The sequence below is a fragment of the Aristolochia californica genome, unplaced genomic scaffold (genome assembly GCF_029961685.1).
Source record: "Aristolochia californica isolate CCGP_79_NKW_82.1479 unplaced genomic scaffold, dmAriCali1.0.hap1 SCAF_7, whole genome shotgun sequence".
Taxonomy (NCBI): Eukaryota; Viridiplantae; Streptophyta; class Magnoliopsida; order Piperales; family Aristolochiaceae; genus Aristolochia; species Aristolochia californica.
This window is the reverse complement of record NW_027182268.1, coordinates 6059678-6076231: the sequence shown is the minus strand read 5'-3', so window position 1 is coordinate 6076231 and position 16554 is coordinate 6059678. Positions and strand designations below refer to the sequence as shown.

At 40.0% G+C, this 16554-nt stretch overlaps 4 protein-coding genes across 8 annotated transcripts; 1 reads left to right on the top strand and 3 right to left on the bottom strand.

Annotated features, from left to right (window-relative positions):
• Positions 1–8910, bottom strand: LOC137937781 (LRR receptor kinase SERK2-like). Of its 4 annotated transcripts, none has more exons than XM_068782957.1 (12): positions 8616–8910; positions 7729–7857; positions 7271–7400; positions 7100–7171; positions 6580–6723; positions 6412–6483; positions 6210–6275; positions 5907–5977; positions 5579–5722; positions 1641–1982; positions 963–1357; positions 1–592 (listed from the first exon to the last, which is right to left on the bottom strand). In XM_068782957.1, exons 2-12 carry the CDS (start codon positions 7793–7795, stop codon positions 278–280), a joined length of 1818 nt encoding a protein of 605 aa, XP_068639058.1. In that variant the 5' UTR covers positions 7796–7857; positions 8616–8910; the 3' UTR covers positions 1–277. The 4 variants fall into 4 exon arrangements, with proteins under 4 accessions (XP_068639058.1, XP_068639059.1, XP_068639060.1 ...); XM_068782958.1 differs by having other exon boundaries at positions 8625–8910; XM_068782959.1 differs by having other exon boundaries at positions 8715–8910.
• On the bottom strand, positions 7812–16539 carry LOC137937788 (14-3-3 protein 7-like). Of its 2 annotated transcripts, XM_068782968.1 has the most exons (7): positions 16306–16539; positions 15186–15489; positions 14426–14513; positions 14184–14293; positions 13948–14096; positions 13816–13851; positions 13156–13502 (listed from the first exon to the last, which is right to left on the bottom strand). In XM_068782968.1, the coding sequence occupies exons 1-6, from the start codon at positions 16373–16375 to the stop codon at positions 13823–13825; spliced, it is 750 nt and encodes a 249-aa protein (XP_068639069.1). In that variant the 5' UTR covers positions 16376–16539; the 3' UTR covers positions 13156–13502; positions 13816–13822. The 2 variants fall into 2 exon arrangements, with proteins under 2 accessions (XP_068639070.1, XP_068639069.1); XM_068782969.1 differs by lacking the exons at positions 13156–13502; positions 13816–13851 and adding an exon at positions 7812–8618 and having other exon boundaries at positions 13961–14096.
• Positions 8864–11464, top strand: LOC137937787 (uncharacterized). Its single transcript, XM_068782967.1, has 5 exons — positions 8864–8926; positions 9752–10537; positions 10631–10723; positions 10885–10952; positions 11062–11464. Exons 2-5 carry the CDS (start codon positions 9911–9913, stop codon positions 11198–11200), a joined length of 927 nt encoding a protein of 308 aa, XP_068639068.1. The 5' UTR covers positions 8864–8926; positions 9752–9910; the 3' UTR covers positions 11201–11464.
• LOC137937785 (uncharacterized) lies at positions 11362–12848 on the bottom strand. The gene is made up of 2 exons (XM_068782964.1): positions 12074–12848; positions 11362–11763 (listed from the first exon to the last, which is right to left on the bottom strand). The coding sequence occupies exons 1-2, from the start codon at positions 12762–12764 to the stop codon at positions 11447–11449; spliced, it is 1008 nt and encodes a 335-aa protein (XP_068639065.1). The 5' UTR covers positions 12765–12848; the 3' UTR covers positions 11362–11446.
• Positions 16540–16554: the final 15 nt, after the last annotated feature.

The window sequence follows — 16554 nt, the reverse complement described above, 5'->3', positions numbered from 1 at the left end:
AACTGAAAGTATAGCCGGTTCTTTAGCAGTCAGTTTTGGATACAAGAAATGATTACATTTAATGATTGATCTGTTCTGTGTACATTTTTTTGTAAGAAACAAGGAGTAATGGGGGATCCAAAGAAGAAAACATAGCATACATCACAAGCTAATAAGAATTCTGCTCCCAGAAACAAAACAAAAAAAACAAAAACTGTATCCCCAGGATGCTTTGCCCTATCATCAAGTTACCAACAAAAACAACCCCTGGTTTTGGACTCTGTAAACCTGCCATCAACTATCTTCCACCTGATAATTCAATTGCATCTTGATTATAAATGGAATTCTCTCCCCAATCAAATCTCCTCTGAAGTCTCTCATACTCTCGTCTTCGGGTCACCTCAACTTGTTGCCACTCTTCCCACCTTTCTGCCAATCCCTCTCCTTCAAGCATTCGAACAACTTCTGACATAGTTGGGCGGTCTTCTGGTGAGGGTTGGGTGCAAAGTAAAGCAACTTGGATCATCATTTCCACTTCAGCACCATCAAAACTTCTATCCAGGTTCCGGTCTACTATGGCAATCAATCTTTTCTCCCTCTCCAATTTCTTTACCTGTACGATTGTACAAAATTGGATCAAATTGAGACAAATCAGTCATCCAAATTTCAGACACTTGACTAAAAGAATCCAGATCCCAGGGTTTGTAACAGTAATCCAGTTTGTATTTACTGTTTGGACAGAGACTTGCAGCAGAAAGGATTCCCAATCTTGACACAATAGGTATCACTTGGAGGTTTCTTTTCTGGCCTTCCTATTAAAATGGGTTTATAGCCACTTACCCACTGAGGCTCGCACCTAAGACCTCAAAAATCTAGAAACACCCAGACCCCAAAATGAGACCACCATGCCTCAGTGTCTCCAGTATCACGTGGAGATTACTAAAATCAAATTCAAATAAGAGCACAATGATAAGAGAATCTACATGGTCAAGCAATAGGACATCATCTTCTTCCTCCAAGCGCGAAAAGTCAATCGCACGTTGACCCGTCACTAGTTCTAGAAGCATTATGCCATATCCAAACACATCAGTTCTCTCCGAAGACTTGCCGGTAGATAAGTATTCTGGAGCTATATGTCCCATTGTCCCACGAACTTGAGTGGTCACGTTGGTTTTTCGCACATCCACCAATTTGGCCAGGCCAAAGTCCCCAACAACCGCTTCAAAATCTTCATCAAGCAAAACATTAGCAGCTTTAACATCACGATGGATGATTTTTGGGTTGCAATGTTCATGAAGGTACTCCAGGCCTCGTGCTGTGCCTAAAGCCACTCGCTTTCGAGTATGCCAGTCAAGAACCAGCTCTCCAGGTTTAATCTCTGGATTGGGGACAGAAACAGGCATGTTAATGAAACATGTAAGCTTCCAGGTTAATAAAAACAACATATAAGCACACTATACACTCACAACCAGCCAATGGCTAGTAAAAACATCTGACTAATTGGAGAGCACTATTCATCCCTCAATGGAGTACTAACTTGAAATGGAAAGCTGAATGAAGTCAAAATTGTAAAAATATACAATGGTATCTTTCTGCTGATAGTTCCCACCACCACAAACATGAAACTTTGATCAAATATAAGCATCCAAAGACCAACAGACCTCTTAAACGGTAGGCAACACTGAGGTTTTGCATGAACGGGTAAACCAAAAGTCGTTCTGATGGAGTTGTGCAGAAACCTATAAGCCTTAAAAGGTTTTTGTGAACAGCTACACTAATCATCTCAACTTCACGAAGAAATGCTGCCTCTCCACCAGGACTCTCATAATCAGTCAATCTTTTCACTGCGACTTTTGTATCATCTGCAAGCACTCCTTTGTATACCTTTCCAAATCCCCCCTGGCCGAGAACATTTTTTTCATTGAAGTTATCTGTTGCCAACTGTAATTCCCTCCATGCAAATCTTTTTAACTGCCCAAAGCCTATCCTTCGATCATCTTCACCTGAATATCCAAAAAACATTAAGTAGAAGATAAAAGCAGCTACAAAATAAACTTGATAAAATATCAGTTCAAGGATATTTTGGTCATTTACAATATTATGTTTTATCTTAGCTTATGTCTGCAAATGCCACGATGGCGAGTATTTTTTATAATTGACGCTTTATTACATTGAATTGTGGATGCTTTATTGTATTGAATGACTGAATCCAACACACAAGTTGATGTCAAAAGGAGAACTGAAAGCTCAAATGAAAATTTCTCTCAACCTAGTTAGATAACTAGGATCCCGTTGAATGGATCAAACTACGTGAATTGGTCAAGGTCAATTTTGATGTATTTGGAGGCAAGAAGGATGCCAAATACATAACAGATGATCCCCGTGTACCTATTACAGAAGACTAGGTAGCAGAAAACAATCTAGTGATGAACTGGTTGGTGAAAAGTATGGAGTACAATTTAGAAACCACATTTTGAGTTGTAGTTCAGCTTAAGACAATATGAACTACCTTGGAATCTATTTTATTTCAAGCAAGTAATTTGTCTCGAATACATGAATTATATGTGAGGTACTTTAATATGAAGTGTGGTAGATCAATGATAGATTATTCATTGAGATGAGAGGGGTGCTACAAGAATTCAGCACCTTTCATCCATTTACTGCAAATGTTGAGGACATTTGTAAGAAGGAGAATCATATTTAGGTAAACAGGTTTCTAGATGGGTTGGACTCTGAGTATGATGTCATCCAAGCCCAATTATTGGCTAATGAAAATGTGACCACCTTAGAGTAGATTTCTAATAGAGTTTCCGGGCAAAAACACAACAATGAATAAACATGACACAGGTGGAAGTCTATCAGATGCAGTTGCTCTTAACCACCAATCATCTACTAGCAAGCCCAATAGTCAATTTCGCGGTAATAATAACAGAGGCAGAGGTTGCTCCTTCTCTACCCATGGCCATGGCCAAACCGATAGGGGAGGATCAGAAATATGTTCACTATGGTAAGTCAAACAATATTTCCGAAAAATATTGGGAGAAATTTGGTAAACCTACCTAGGCCAATTCTATAATCATAGAAAAATGACTCTTTGCACACTAGGTTTTATGAAGAGATTCAGTAGTTAGTACAACGACTGGGTCAATTGACTGAACCGTCAATTACATCTCCGACCGTTGAGACTCAACCTTCATCCTCTGCAAATGCCACGATGGCGAGTACAGGTATGACTGCATTGACTGTATCGCATTCTCCTTATTGGATCATTGATTCAGAAGCCTCTACCGGCATGTCAGGTATTCTCTCCTTCCTTATTTCAATCCATCAGTTCATCTCCTTCATATCGTCGAGTTACTTTAGTTGATGGGTCCACCTCCCCCATTCAAGGAGAGGGTAGCATTCATACTACACAGATGTCCTTAAAGTCAATTTTGTTTGCTCCAAAGTTTCCAATCAATCTCTTGGCCTTAAGTTATATTACTAAGTCTTTAAATTGTTCAATAAGATTTTATCCTACTACTTCTATTTTTCAAGACTTGAAAACGAAGAGAACGATTTGTTCCGAACATGAGAAGGGAAGGGCTCTACCTGTTGAATGATGTTTTTGTTTCTCAAGTTGTGGTACTTACTATTACTGATTCCTTCTACTTATGGCATCTATGCTTCAAACATCCATAACCAGTTAAATTGCATTGGTCTTTCCCTTCTTTGCCAACAAATATTTCTTTTAATTGCGAGTCTTGTCAACTGAGAAAGCATCATCAAGCAAGTTTCCCAGTTAGTTCTAGTCGTAGCACCAAATTGTTTGAATTAGTCCATTTTGATGTAAGTGTCCGTGTCAAACTCCTAGCTCATTTGGTTTTAAGTATTTTATATCGTTTATCAATAATTCCAATACAGTAACTTGGATGTATCTCCTAACGGAGAAGTCCAAAGTGTTTGATGTATTCCATTTTTTAATAAAATAAAAAATGAACTTGGCGTTTGTGTGCATGTGCTTCGTACTAATAATAGATTGGAATATCTTAATCACAAATTCTCATCGTTTTGTGACTCACATGGGATTACCCATCAAAGGTCCTGTGCTTATACTCTTCAACAAAATGGGGTGGTTGAACGTAAAAACAGACACCTTGAGGTTACTTAGACATTACTATTGCACATGAATGTACCTAAGTTGTTTTGGGGGGATGCAATATTGACTTTTTGTTTCTTAATTAATCGCATGCTCTCTTTCATTTTGCATGGTCAAGTTCCTCTACAGATTTTGAAACCAAATTGTAAATTGTTTGATGTTGTTCCTTGTGTTTTAGGATGCACTAGTTTTGTTCACTTGTTTGGGACTATAGTTGAGAAGTTGTCACCTCGGTCTATCAAATATATCTTTTTGGGATATTCTCTGCGGCAAAAAGAGTACAAACATTATGACTTTGACATTTGTGTCAGCTGACATGATTTTCTTTGAGCATACTCCATATTTGGCATCAATCGTTGAATTTATTGTTTCTACTAAGTCATCTTTGGTAAGCCCAATTCCTATAGCTATTTTGGATGTACCAGCTTCATCAGGTTCTTCTCCACCTCTTTGTGTCTACAACCAAAGTCCTCACGCTCCAACAATGCTTCTAGCAAATACAACTACCAAGCCCTCTCCTCTTGATCAACCGTCTTCCTATTTGCCTTTAGGTCCCGTTCTGTCAGATCTGGACTTGCCTATTAGTCTTCAAAACAACAAAGTCTTGTACTTCTCATCCCATCTCAAAATATATATTTAATGATTTTTTGGTCCCATCCTGTAAATATTTTATTATATCCTGGTCTACTTCTACTATCCCTTGTTTAGTGCAAGATGCTTTGTGTTCTCCTGAGTGGAAATGCAATAGATGATGAAATGAGAGCCTTAATGTCTCAGGAAACATGGCATTTATGTGATCCACTAACACAGTCGTTGGGTTTATAACATAAAATACAATGTTGATGGCTCTATTGAATGACACAAGGCACGGTTGGTGGCAAAGGAGTATACACAGACCTTCGTTGTTGATGTTTTTGAGACATTATCCCCTGTGGCCAGACTTACATCGGTATGTATCTTGGTCTTTGTGGCAGTTAATAGAGGATGACCTCTCTTTCAACTTGATAAGGAAAACAACTTGTATGGTGATTTACATGAATAAGTTTATATGGTGCTATCTCCTAGGGATATTGCTCAGGGGGAGACAGGGAAGGTATATAAGCTATAGAAGGCTATTTATGGGCTTAAACAGAGTCAGCGGGTGTGGTTCGAGAAGATCAGTACAATAGTAATGCAGTTTGGGTTCTATAAAAGTCATTGCGACCATTCTATGTTCCTACTCAAGAGTAAGACCATTGTGGTTATCTTGGTAGTCTTTTTTTTTTTTTTTTTTATAAAGGTTATCTTGGTAGTCTATGCAGATGATATTGTACTAATTGGGGATGATCTCGAAGGCATTGCAAAAGTTAAAAAGTATTTGGCCACACATTTTTAGACGAAAGATTTGGGCTCCCTAAAGTACTACAATTATAGTGACAGTATTAACCAAATATTCTGTTAATTTGATTATCAGGGACCAACCTGCAACATCCACAAAGACTTCACGTTTGTAGCCTCCACGCCTATCCCTTAACAGAAGAAACAGCACACCAACACAGATGAGAAGGCCAACGACTCCACCAATAGTTCCAATGACAATTCCAATCTTTGACTTTTTTGAACCACCTACAAGTATAAGAAAAGAGAAGACATATATAATCAAAAAATGTTGTGGCATAAAGCTCTGAAGATGATGATGAAGATATAAAATCAAAATATTGAACGATCAAATGGTTCTAAAGGACATATTTCTCCGAACAATATATTTAAATTTTTCCAACGACATTATTTGAATATCATCAATTATTACCTGCACCTGAAGTTCTTGAGGCACAAGGATGAGAGAAATTTGCACCACAGTTCAAATTATTCCCTGTAAAACTTCATGCGGAAACCCAAAACAGAATCAATTGAAATGCTGTGAAGTTTGGTCATTAAACAAATGGCCTATCAGTTCTTCTAAAGACAGTTTACTTGGACTATGAGCCCAGGCACATAAATTCTATAAACATGTTCCATGCATATAAACCAGGAAACTGGTTCCTATCAGGAAACCACAGCAACCCCTTCAATGAAAATAGTTGAGGAGGTGAATTCAGAAAACCACCCATACTTGTACTTGTTAATCTGGAATAAGCGGTCAGGCACTAGACCACTGAGACCATTATAAGCCAGCTGCCTGCCAATGTAGAAACTTACAATCACGAAGAAGCGGAAGAAAAATCATTCACAGTAAACTAAAAATTAATAAAGTAGGAAAGTTCCAGGTGGGTCTACACCAGAAATTCTCAATTTCATCCCTCATGAAAACTTACAGGTGGATCAAGTTATGAAGATTTGACAAGGATTGGGGAATATTGCCAGTGAGATCATTTTGGCTCAAAACCCTGCATATGTAGTTGTATAATCAATTTGTCGAAATATAAACATAAAAAAAGCTTTCAGAAAAGAGAATCCTAGATTTTAAAATGACAACAGCATACAGAAATTGAAGTTTTCTCAGATTTCCAAGTGAATCAGGTATCTGCCCGTTCAAGTGATTATTCTCCAAATCCAAGTTTGTCAGACTTGATAAATTTCCAATTTCTTTTGGTATCTCACCCGATATGTTGTTACCTTGCAACACTCTGCATGACAAACAGATTTGACTGAAAATTGAACAGTTGAGAGCAAAATTTTATCTGTTAAAAGTAAAAGTATGGATATCAAAAAGTTAGATGTCGCCCAGTAAATTGAAATGAAAATAATAAAAACATAAAGAAGATGCTCAAAGTATTGGATAAGCGAGGAGATAGATTAAACTTGGAAATCTCATATAATCTCAGGCCACCCAGATAAATTCTGCATGAGCATTTCACCAGTTTAAAATAAAAATAATAATAATAATAAATTACAGAATAAAATCAATTATTCCACCCACACCGTAATTGCCAAGATAAACTATATGAAACAAAGCATGTCTGAATAAGTTAAACAAAAATGATATTTAGATTCCTCACGTACAGTGTAGTAAGGTTTCTGAGAACTCCAATACTGGGTGACAATGTTCCAGAGCACTGAATGGAAGACAATATTCTGCAAACAAGCCATATAGATTGCCACAAATAAAGCTATTGGAACACAGACCAGGTGCAAGGAGACAAAGGGAGAGCTAAATATATATTAACAACTCACAGTGAGACAACGGTGCTACCAACACATTGAACCGAAGTCCAAGTGCAAGGGTCAACTAGGTTCAGATTCCAATTTGTGAGCTGATCAGGACCAACTTTTAGTGACATTTTCAAAGAGTATAGAGCATCTCCTGAGAAGGCAATTCAGAATTACTCAAGCAATTCACTGTAGTCAGAACAAAACTCTCAAAAAAGAGAAGATTCAATCAATGCAATGAATACTGAGCAGTACAGCATGACTTCACCCACCAATCACAAAGCTACAGAAACTATGCCAGTTTAGTGTTTTGTACTCTGGCTTTTCTTATGTGCCCTATCGTAAGTTGCACCAATGAGCAAATTAAATATCATGAGTGATACATAATGGAATTTCAATGCAAGCCCAACACATGAAATACCGAATATCTAATTAGACATAAGATAAAATTTGAATCCTATAGAGTGCAAAAAATAGTGCACCTTGATAATCTGATGCCACTAAAGAACACATGGAAGTTAACGTCAAAAACAGAGGGACCAACTTCATCTTTGCTCCCACTATCCACTGTTCGACTCCGATCTCTTAAGCTTCTCAAAGAGAGGCATATTCTGCAAAAATATGTCAACTGTGATACAGAAGGATCTGCAATACTGAACTCCGTAATATTAAGTATATCAATTTCATCTTTCCTCCTATTATCCACTGTTTGACTCCGTAAAACAAATGGGAGCTCCCATAAAATACTTGCATCTAAAAAAATGGCGATAATATCAAGAGATCACGGCCAGACATCTGACAATCAATCAGCTCCCACAGATGAGAACCACAAAAATCACGACTTCACCATAAAAAACAAAAAACCATCAAAATAAAATGGCTATACCGACAAGACCAGATATGTGGTCCAGTAGCTGAAGTGTATCTCCCACTTCTTGCATCAATGACTCCACATCAACAACAAAGAACAAATAGAAAATGAAGCTCCTGGTATGCTTCTCACAGTACCGTTTCCCATAAAAGATTATGAAAGACAGAAAATAAAATAGAATGGAATAAGCGCCGCCTCTACATCTAAAACCAATCAAAGGTACTTCAATTAAAAGAAAATAACATCTCAGCAAAATCTGCTCCGGATCCCAACGAAGTCAAGCCAAACTTCCCAGAAGCATCTCCAAAGGAAAAACCATACAACAAATTGGACAGCAAAATACCCAACGAAAAGGAAATCCAAAAATGAAACGGGACAAAGAAACTCCCAACATCCGAGAGCAGAACATTTAAACTAGCAGGTCAACGAAAGCATAAAAGGAAGAAATGCAAGAAAGCGCCTAGAAAGCTGTAGATGAAAAAATAACAATTTGAATACCATGTTCACCTCCCAAGATAATGAGTGCATCAGATTCAGTATTCACAGACAAAGAAGTTGAAAAAGCAAAAGTAGTTTCCCTGCTTATAGGTAAAAGACCTTTTGGGGTTTGCTAGTCCACAGAGGCGGCTGCAGAGATAGCAATTATAAACTGGAGAAGAAGGAGAAGATGCATCTTTTATTTTTTGTTTTGGGCTGAGGAAGAGACGTATGTGATCTTACGAAATGGGATTGTGCTTCGATTGGCTCGGGACTGTTCAAATTCCTTGCCTTCTGCAAGACATAAGCAAGAGGATAAGCGTGGGAAAAAGGTAAAGTGCAAACAGCGGGAATTTACAGTATTGGCAGACAATTTGTCCCCCTTTATGAATAGATTTTATTGACACGGACGTGCGTCTCACTATTAAGATCTCATAATAATAATTTGAACTTTGAATAATTTAATCCTTCATATTTTATTCTATTTTTATGTTTTATCCTTTAAAGTTTATTTTTTTCATTTTTTATAATAAAGATAATAACATTGTTGTAAATATATTAAGATAAATAACCCTTTTTCAAATAATATTTTTTTTCTAAGAAGAAAAAGGTGAGTGATTAATAAGGTAATAATGGTTAATGATAAATTTAAGCTTACTAATTACTCCTGAAAAGCAGCAAATTCCAAGCCATTCGTCAGTCCAAACATCTCTGACCAATGAAAATGCAGGCTGCCCCTTCCTTTTCCTTCACATCCTCTTCCTACTTCCTCGACAGGATCTCTCTTCCACATCCTTCTACAGTGGCAACTGGCAAGAAGAGAAAGGCCGTCCATTTCTTGGCTTTTCCATGAACCAGCTCCAGTGATCGTTCCCTTGGATTCAGGGATTCTTTACGTAGAAATAACCTATATTCATGTACCCCCCGGGTTCCCTTCTCCCAACGTTCCCCCTCTCCTCCGCAAGGGCCGCTATTTTCCCCCCTTCCATCTACCTCTCTGGGTAATTCCCTGCGGACGGCCGTCTCTCTCTTTCCGACGAGTTTCCCCAGGGTTGTGAATCGGGACAAATAACAGATTAAGTCGGATTAGTTATCTTCATTTCCTTCTAGGTTAAGATGATTTTGTGATCGTATTTAACCTGAATTAAATTTAAAAGAGAGTAGATTGCCGATCGTGGAGCGGAAAGAATCTCCACGAGTTTGATGCTGTCGCTAAGATAGAGCGGGTCTAATACAGAAAACCTTGTTAGTTGTTCTTCGATTGTCGGCATTTCTTGGAGATCTTGTCGAAGTAAGTGCCGAACCAGGGTTGAGAGATGGCGAAATGTTTCAGCTTCACGATGTTCAGAGATAGGGCATACCGCAATACTTTCACCTCGGCCGGTTTGAAATCCTCCACCACCGACTTCGGTGACGGGACGACGATGCACTGCTGGATCCCTCAAACTCGCTGCCAATCGAAGCCTTCTATCCTTCTCATTCACGGCTTCGGAGCTAACGCTACCTGGCAGTGGAGCGAGCAGCTCCACCCGCTGCTCCAGGCCAACTACAACGTTTACGTGCCGGACCTGCTTTTCTTCGGCGACTCGTACACGACTCGACCCGAGAGGTCCGAGTCGTTCCAGGCTCAGTGCGTGATGCGACTGATGGAGTCGCTGGGTGTGGGGAGGATGAGCCTCATCGGAGTGAGCTACGGCGGGTTCGTTAGCTACAGTATGGCCGAGCAGTTCCCGTCGGCGATCGAGAAGGTGGTGCTGTGCTGCGCCGGGCTGTGCCTGGAGGAGAAGGACCTGGCGGAGGGCCTTTTTGTAGTGAAGGACTTGAATGAGGCCACTAGCATTCTGATGCCGCAGACCCCCGACAGGCTCCGGCAGCTGATGCGGCTGTCGTTCGTGAAGCCGGCGAGGGCGGTCCCTTCGTGCTTTCTCGCCGATTTCATTGACGTGCGTCCGTATCTCCCACTTCCCCATTCATCTAAAGATTTGTCCATGTCTTGCTGTGAAAGAACTTACCCCATGAGTTGGTTGGATGAACAGGTCATGTGTACAGAATACGTTAAAGAGAAAAAGGAATTGATCCAAGCAATTTTGAAGGAGCGCAGTTGTTCAAACCTTCCCAAGATACATCAGGTATTCCCGTCTTACTGTCTCTACTCACTATTCTTTTTCTTTACTCTTTCTTTGTTCAGAATTATATTGAAGTTTACGATCCATTGATAGAGTATATGTTGATCCTTGGTTTGTTTATTCATACTATAGATCATAACTGCTATTCTTTTCTGTAAATGCAGCCAACTTTGATTATTTGGGGGGAACAAGATCAGATTTTCCCAGTAGAGCTAGCAAATAGATTGCACAGGTTTGTTGAATTTGCTTCCTATGGGATGTAAAATGAATTAGCTTCATCAAGGGCTCCTGAGCTGAGGTCAAACATGTCTGTAAATTTTAACCAAAATCCAATGATGCAGGCATTTGGAAGGGAATTCGGAGCTGGTAATCATCAAGAACACAGGGCACGCCTTCAATCTTGAGAAACCAAAGGAATTCTGCAAGCATTTGAAAGCGTTTCTTGTTGATTCACAAGTACGCAACAGCAAGATGGATTGACTGTGTAGCTTCATAAGCCAGAATGCCTATTTTATATTCTTTCCTGATAGGCATGGAGAGGCGTGAAAAATTCCTGGGCTAGCTATTTCAGGTGCAGCAGCCATGGAAGAGACTGTAAGGTAGAAACAAGGTTTCCGATTTTCTGGTCTACGAAATACAAGGCTGGGGAAATATATTTCATTTTCGGAACAGTTTTCTGTAATCTATATTCTATGCTTAAATCTATCTTCTTAAAAGGCGAGATGATCACTCCATTGGGAGCCTCCGAGAGGTGGTGTACCAGCGGGTGTAACAGGGTTGGAGATTAGGCCAGTCAGAATCAGGATTGGACATGAAGTTATCAAGCCAAAGTGCCAGCACTTTCTCCTGTTGTTGGCGATTCAGCTCCTCGATCATCTCTTCAAGAATCTTCACCATTTCTGCCTTCTCCATGCTGCTCAACACAGGCACATCGATGCCGTTGTTAGCTTGGCAGAGAAATGGTAACCAAGTCGTCAGCATCTTCATCCTCCTTCCCATTCTTTCCTCTACTTCTAGTTCTCTCGCTTGCTTGAAGAGATACACTGTACGCAACAGAGAACGATGAACAGTCAAATAAGATCCCAAAGTTGTGGACCTGGGCCCAATTATGGGCTTTCATGGTCTTAGAGGTCAACACGCTTTAACGTGTGATCGATATTGTTTTGGTAGTACCTTCGTTAACGTGTGAATTATGACTCCTTATACCAGGCCAGGTAGCTAATTGGATTCTCTCCGAGAGCGTTCACATAACAGCCCGTTAAAAAGAGAAGCACATAAGAAGCTACTTAAGCCACCGTATAATCATACTAGGTTCCACGTGTGGTGGATTAGAGTGTGGAAGAAGAGTCTTACCGCAAACCCGGAGGATCGAAGCCTGCAACCGCGGCTCAGCCGACTGAGAGAGGTGAGCCAAGCCCGAAGCCCAGCCCCATCTCGAGACCGCGTCGTCACCCCCGCCACACTCCCCTAGTCTGCGTGCCAACCATAACAGCTCGGCCGCCAGTTTCTCACCGGAGCTGGAGACCGACAGGCGGTCCTCTTTCAACCCCACGATCCGCAAGGCCCAGCTCGGGCTCAGGCGCAGAGACCCTGGTAAGCTGAAGGGGCTCGCCCCCGCCGCCATCTCCTCTTCCAGCAGCTCCAACGTGATCGAAAACGCCCCCGAGAGCGCTTTACGGTTGACAGCGGCAGGTCCTTCTCGGTGATTCTCCTCTACAAGGGTGTCTGCCAGAGATCGGATGCTGGCGTACTTACGCGAGGAGACAGGGACGGCGGTCACGAGAGAGAAGACCTGATAGAGCGCTCGGGCAGCGACGGAGTCCTGCGGCGACGGCGAGGGGTTATGGGGCTTGGAGGGGGATTGGAGAGTGGCGAGGAGGGAAGAGAGGAGAATATGGAGGAAAGACAGGAAAAAGGAGATACAGTGTCTGGCGAGGTGGAGGAGCTTGTGGACTTCTGAGACGGGTTGGAAGACGGATTCGTGGAAGAGGAAGTGAACCAAATGATGGAATAGCCTGGTTTTGGCAAGAAGAAAAGCAGCCATGGCGTATTCCCCTGTATGTGTGATGGGAGACGAAGTTTTGAGAGAGAAGGGAGGAGCTCCTAGGACAGATAAGGAAGCGGAGACGTCGGGGAAGAAGGCGGTTTGGGTGCAGAGAAGGGGAGAACTCCTGGTTTTTATGCACTCGTTCGGATCCATTCGAAGTGTGTGAGGAGGGTGTGCATGGCCATCATCGAGTCTGAAACGCTGGTTGAGGGGGAACACTATTTCTGTGATTAATTTTCTATTAATTAATGTCCATTAGTTGGGCCCTTTCTCCTCCTCTTCCGGTTAAACAAGTCAGAAAAAAACTCTACCCTCGTTTAAATGCAAGAGGGGGTTTAACCCAACTTTTAAAACATAATTACATAAATGACAAACTTTTGAACTTATTTAGAGGATGTGAAAAGCCTTTACTTATTTCACCTACTTTGCAAAGGAAAATGGAAACATATATGTTAAGAAATAAGCTCATTTCATGGTATTTATCAAAGGGAAGATCATCCTGTACAGACAAACCCAAACCAAGCGAAAGAAGGATTATTGATGAATAAGCCATGCCCTCTCCAGTGGTCCAGTAAAAAAAGCTACTCTTCCACTGGTGTGACAACTGAATTAACTGAGATAAGTCTGTTCTATTATGATTTGACTGGAACAATCACCACAAACCAGTAACGGTAGGCTCGACATGTTTTTTGATGATCCAGAGGACGATTATGGAATACCAGGAACGCCCATTACCTGGAAAAAAATCACTAGGTTAGTCTCTAACTAATTCTAAATAGCCATATAGATGCATAAATTGGGTAGGACCAACAGCAACAGCTTATCATCATTCCGCTTAGAAAATATAACCAATATTTGCTTAAACTAGATGAGGAAAGAACACGACATGAATGAAATGAAACAATGCACTGGATATGTCATCCAAATCCTCATAGAGATGAATGCATTAATGTTAACAGAAATCTATATTGTCGAAATACCACCATTACCACCAACCATAAAGATAAAAATGATAGCATCGAATAAAAGACCACAGCATAATCTTTACCTAGGCTTCAGTTACCATCAGCTTTGGAATGCTCACCTGCCAAAGCAAATGACACTCGTTTATGGGAACATGTTAGTAGCTATATTTTAAAAGAAAAAGGTTCCAAAAAAACTTAACCACTCCTGTGCTTACCTCCCTCTTCAGACAAATCTGTAGTCCATAAACTAAGGTTGTCCCTAAGAAGCTGCATAATTAGTGTACTATCCTTATATGATTCTTTACTGAGGGAGTCAAGGTCTGCAATTGCATCATCAAATGCTTGCTTGGCTACATGGCATGCACTGAAAAACAATACCAAGAGATGAGAACATGGTAATAATGGTGATATGCCAACGTTTTGATTGAGCAAGTGGAATAATTTTGAAAACCTTTCAGTGGAGTTCAGTATTTCATAGAGGAAAACAGAGTAATTAAGAGACAAGCCAAGCCTGATTGGATGGGTTGGCGGCAGATCTTTGGATGCAATATTAGTTGCAGCCTGTAATAAGGCATGTTAAAGAAAGAAAACAACTAATCAGAGATCTTTATTCCCAACAGAAAACTAACAACAAACAAACCCAGACCCGAAAGACTAATTGAGCTAGAGGAAGCACTCAAAGATTAAACTAACCTCATAGGCTTTTAGAGACTGATCTGCTGTTTCCTTGCGCTCATCCCCCAACTTAAATTCAGACAGATAGCGATAGTAATCACCTTTCCTATGTAAACAGCCAAAAATGGAAAGATCAACACCAGAAAGAAAAAGGAATGATCTGTTTCCAGTTGACCAATTAAGTAACATATATCAAATCACAAAAATGTACTTGTGGAGAGACAATTCATGTAAGCTAGCCTTTTCAAATAGAAGCCAAAGACATTTAAACAACTTGGTTGAATGGAGTGACAAACAAAGTACAGACTCATACACAGTACTGGATGCCATTGGTCTTCATGTTATAGGACAAAGAAAGTTGGTAAGACCACTCTAACTTCACTTTCCATAAACAAAGAGAATCACAGAAACAATGAAAATTATCTTGACAATTATTATATTGAAAGAAAAAAATATAACACACACAATAAAGGGTGTGCATATGGATAACTACAATGGCAAAAAGTCTTGTTCTTTTACTCACAAAGCCTACACCATGGTGATCTAGTCAGGAGATAATCCCCTGATGAATTGCTGTTTCCTATGCCAGTGAGTCCCAGCTAATTCAAAAATTCTGTTCAAGATATAATTCAAATTTTTTTAGTTCTCAAGCTACTATTTCTTGATATACATAGGATATATTTATCACAACAGTGTGACCCCATCACTGAAATGTCTCAAAATAATCAGTTAAAAACATGCAACATATGGATGACAAAGGAAACCGCAAATTAATTACATCTTGTAGTTGAAGACCTCGGATTCTCTGGACGTAGAGGAAGGGAGAAGGTGTTCATCTATGAGGGAAAAGATGTCATTTGAGATCTTTGAAACCTCATCTTGAATCTTCTGCAAGTAATCTTTTATCATCCTCACGTTTTGTTCATTCCCCTTTGCTTCCTCTTTCTGCTTAATGGACGACAGAGCTCGAAATGCTGCACGCCTTTGACCAACAACATGCTTGTAACCGGTAGATAATGCATTTCTCTCCTCTGCTGTCAGTTGGGAACCCAAAAGGTATATCTTCATCATCTCTACCATGTCTGCATTATACCAACAACAGATCATAAAAAGTAAAGTGAGAATTAAAATCAAAGCCCCATAAAACAAAAAGTGATGATTCTGTCTGAACACAAAAAAATCATTCCATAAAATTTCTTAACTGTATTAGTACAGCACAAGAAAGGAGATAGCATGCAGAACAGAATTATTGATCTAATAGTTTTTTTCGTCTGCCTTCTACAGCAGAGAAAATGGTAAGTATTATAAAGATTAAGGAAATATATAATATAAATTTGCATAAAAAATTAAAAGAAATGTAGTATTTGGAACCTATTACTTCAACAAGTAAAAGCAACATCAAACTTGGTGGCGCACTCAGGCATGCGAAGATTTTCAACAACCATAACAAGCTTAAAATTCAACAGGTTTATGTCAAATAAAGCGGAGGAAAAAAGACTACAGGGTGACCAGCAAAATTATTCATTTGATTTAAAAGCATCCGCAGTATAAACAAATAAATGAAGAAACATATAAACAAAATAAAGCACCTATTACCCAAGAAATCAGAACAGTTCAGAAACAAAAAGGTGAACCCATAATTCTAAAAAAAGCTTTGCTCTTGATCTCATTTCCTGAAAAAAACCATATAATCAGAACAACACTTGAAGCTGCTAATGCTCGCAGCGTTAAAAATTTCAATACACATAACCAATTGTACAAATAAGCCGTCAGTGGCATACCCATTTACGCAGTATCATTCAGCAATCAGCAAAAGAAACAAAAACCCCCCCAAAGAGAAGAATTAAGAGCTAAAAATAAGGTAAACCCAAGACAGATACAGAAGATCAGTAGAGTACCCTGGTATCTTTCAGCTTGCTCTGCCAGCTTCGCCTTGTACCAAAGTTTCTCTCTCTCGCTCGCCATCATCGTTTCCGTATGTGGAAACCCAGAAATTCTCTGTTAACTTGCAGGGGAAACGATTTTCAGACTCGAGTACCCTGTAGAAGTACAATCCACCCACCGAAATGGACAGAGAAACCCTGAACCTCTTGATGCCGTTGGAGGAACCCAGGTGGAACGAGCCGGGCGGTTGAGTGGTCAACCTG

Bases quoted from the DNA above. Each gene is read 5' to 3' on its own strand.
- LOC137937781 (XM_068782957.1), bottom strand. From the start codon at position 7,795: ATGAAGTTGGTCCCTCTGTTTTTGACGTTAACTTCCATGTGTTCTTTA. The intron at 6,276-6,411 runs GTAAGTTTTCAT...CTACATTGGCAG, and splicing joins CTTCATAACTTGATCCACCT to GCAGCTGGCTTATAATGGTC. The intron at 1,983-5,578 runs GTTGGTCCCTGA...TTGGATATTCAG, and splicing joins AGTCTTTGTGGATGTTGCAG to GTGAAGATGATCGAAGGATA.
- LOC137937787 (XM_068782967.1), top strand. From the start codon at position 9,911: ATGGCGAAATGTTTCAGCTTCACGATGTTCAGAGATAGGGCATACCGC. The intron at 10,724-10,884 runs GTATTCCCGTCT...CTGTAAATGCAG, and splicing joins ACCTTCCCAAGATACATCAG to CCAACTTTGATTATTTGGGG. The intron at 10,953-11,061 runs GTTTGTTGAATT...CCAATGATGCAG, and splicing joins CTAGCAAATAGATTGCACAG to GCATTTGGAAGGGAATTCGG.
- LOC137937785 (XM_068782964.1), bottom strand. From the start codon at position 12,764: ATGGCTGCTTTTCTTCTTGCCAAAACCAGGCTATTCCATCATTTGGTT. The intron at 11,764-12,073 runs GTAAGACTCTTC...TGTTGCGTACAG, and splicing joins TTCGATCCTCCGGGTTTGCG to TGTATCTCTTCAAGCAAGCG.
- LOC137937788 (XM_068782969.1), bottom strand. From the start codon at position 16,375: ATGATGGCGAGCGAGAGAGAGAAACTTTGGTACAAGGCGAAGCTGGCA. The intron at 15,490-16,305 runs GTACTCTACTGA...GGTATAATGCAG, and splicing joins GCAAGCTGAAAGATACCAGG to ACATGGTAGAGATGATGAAG. The intron at 14,514-15,185 runs GTAATTAATTTG...CTGTTTACATAG, and splicing joins GAGGTCTTCAACTACAAGAT to GAAAGGTGATTACTATCGCT.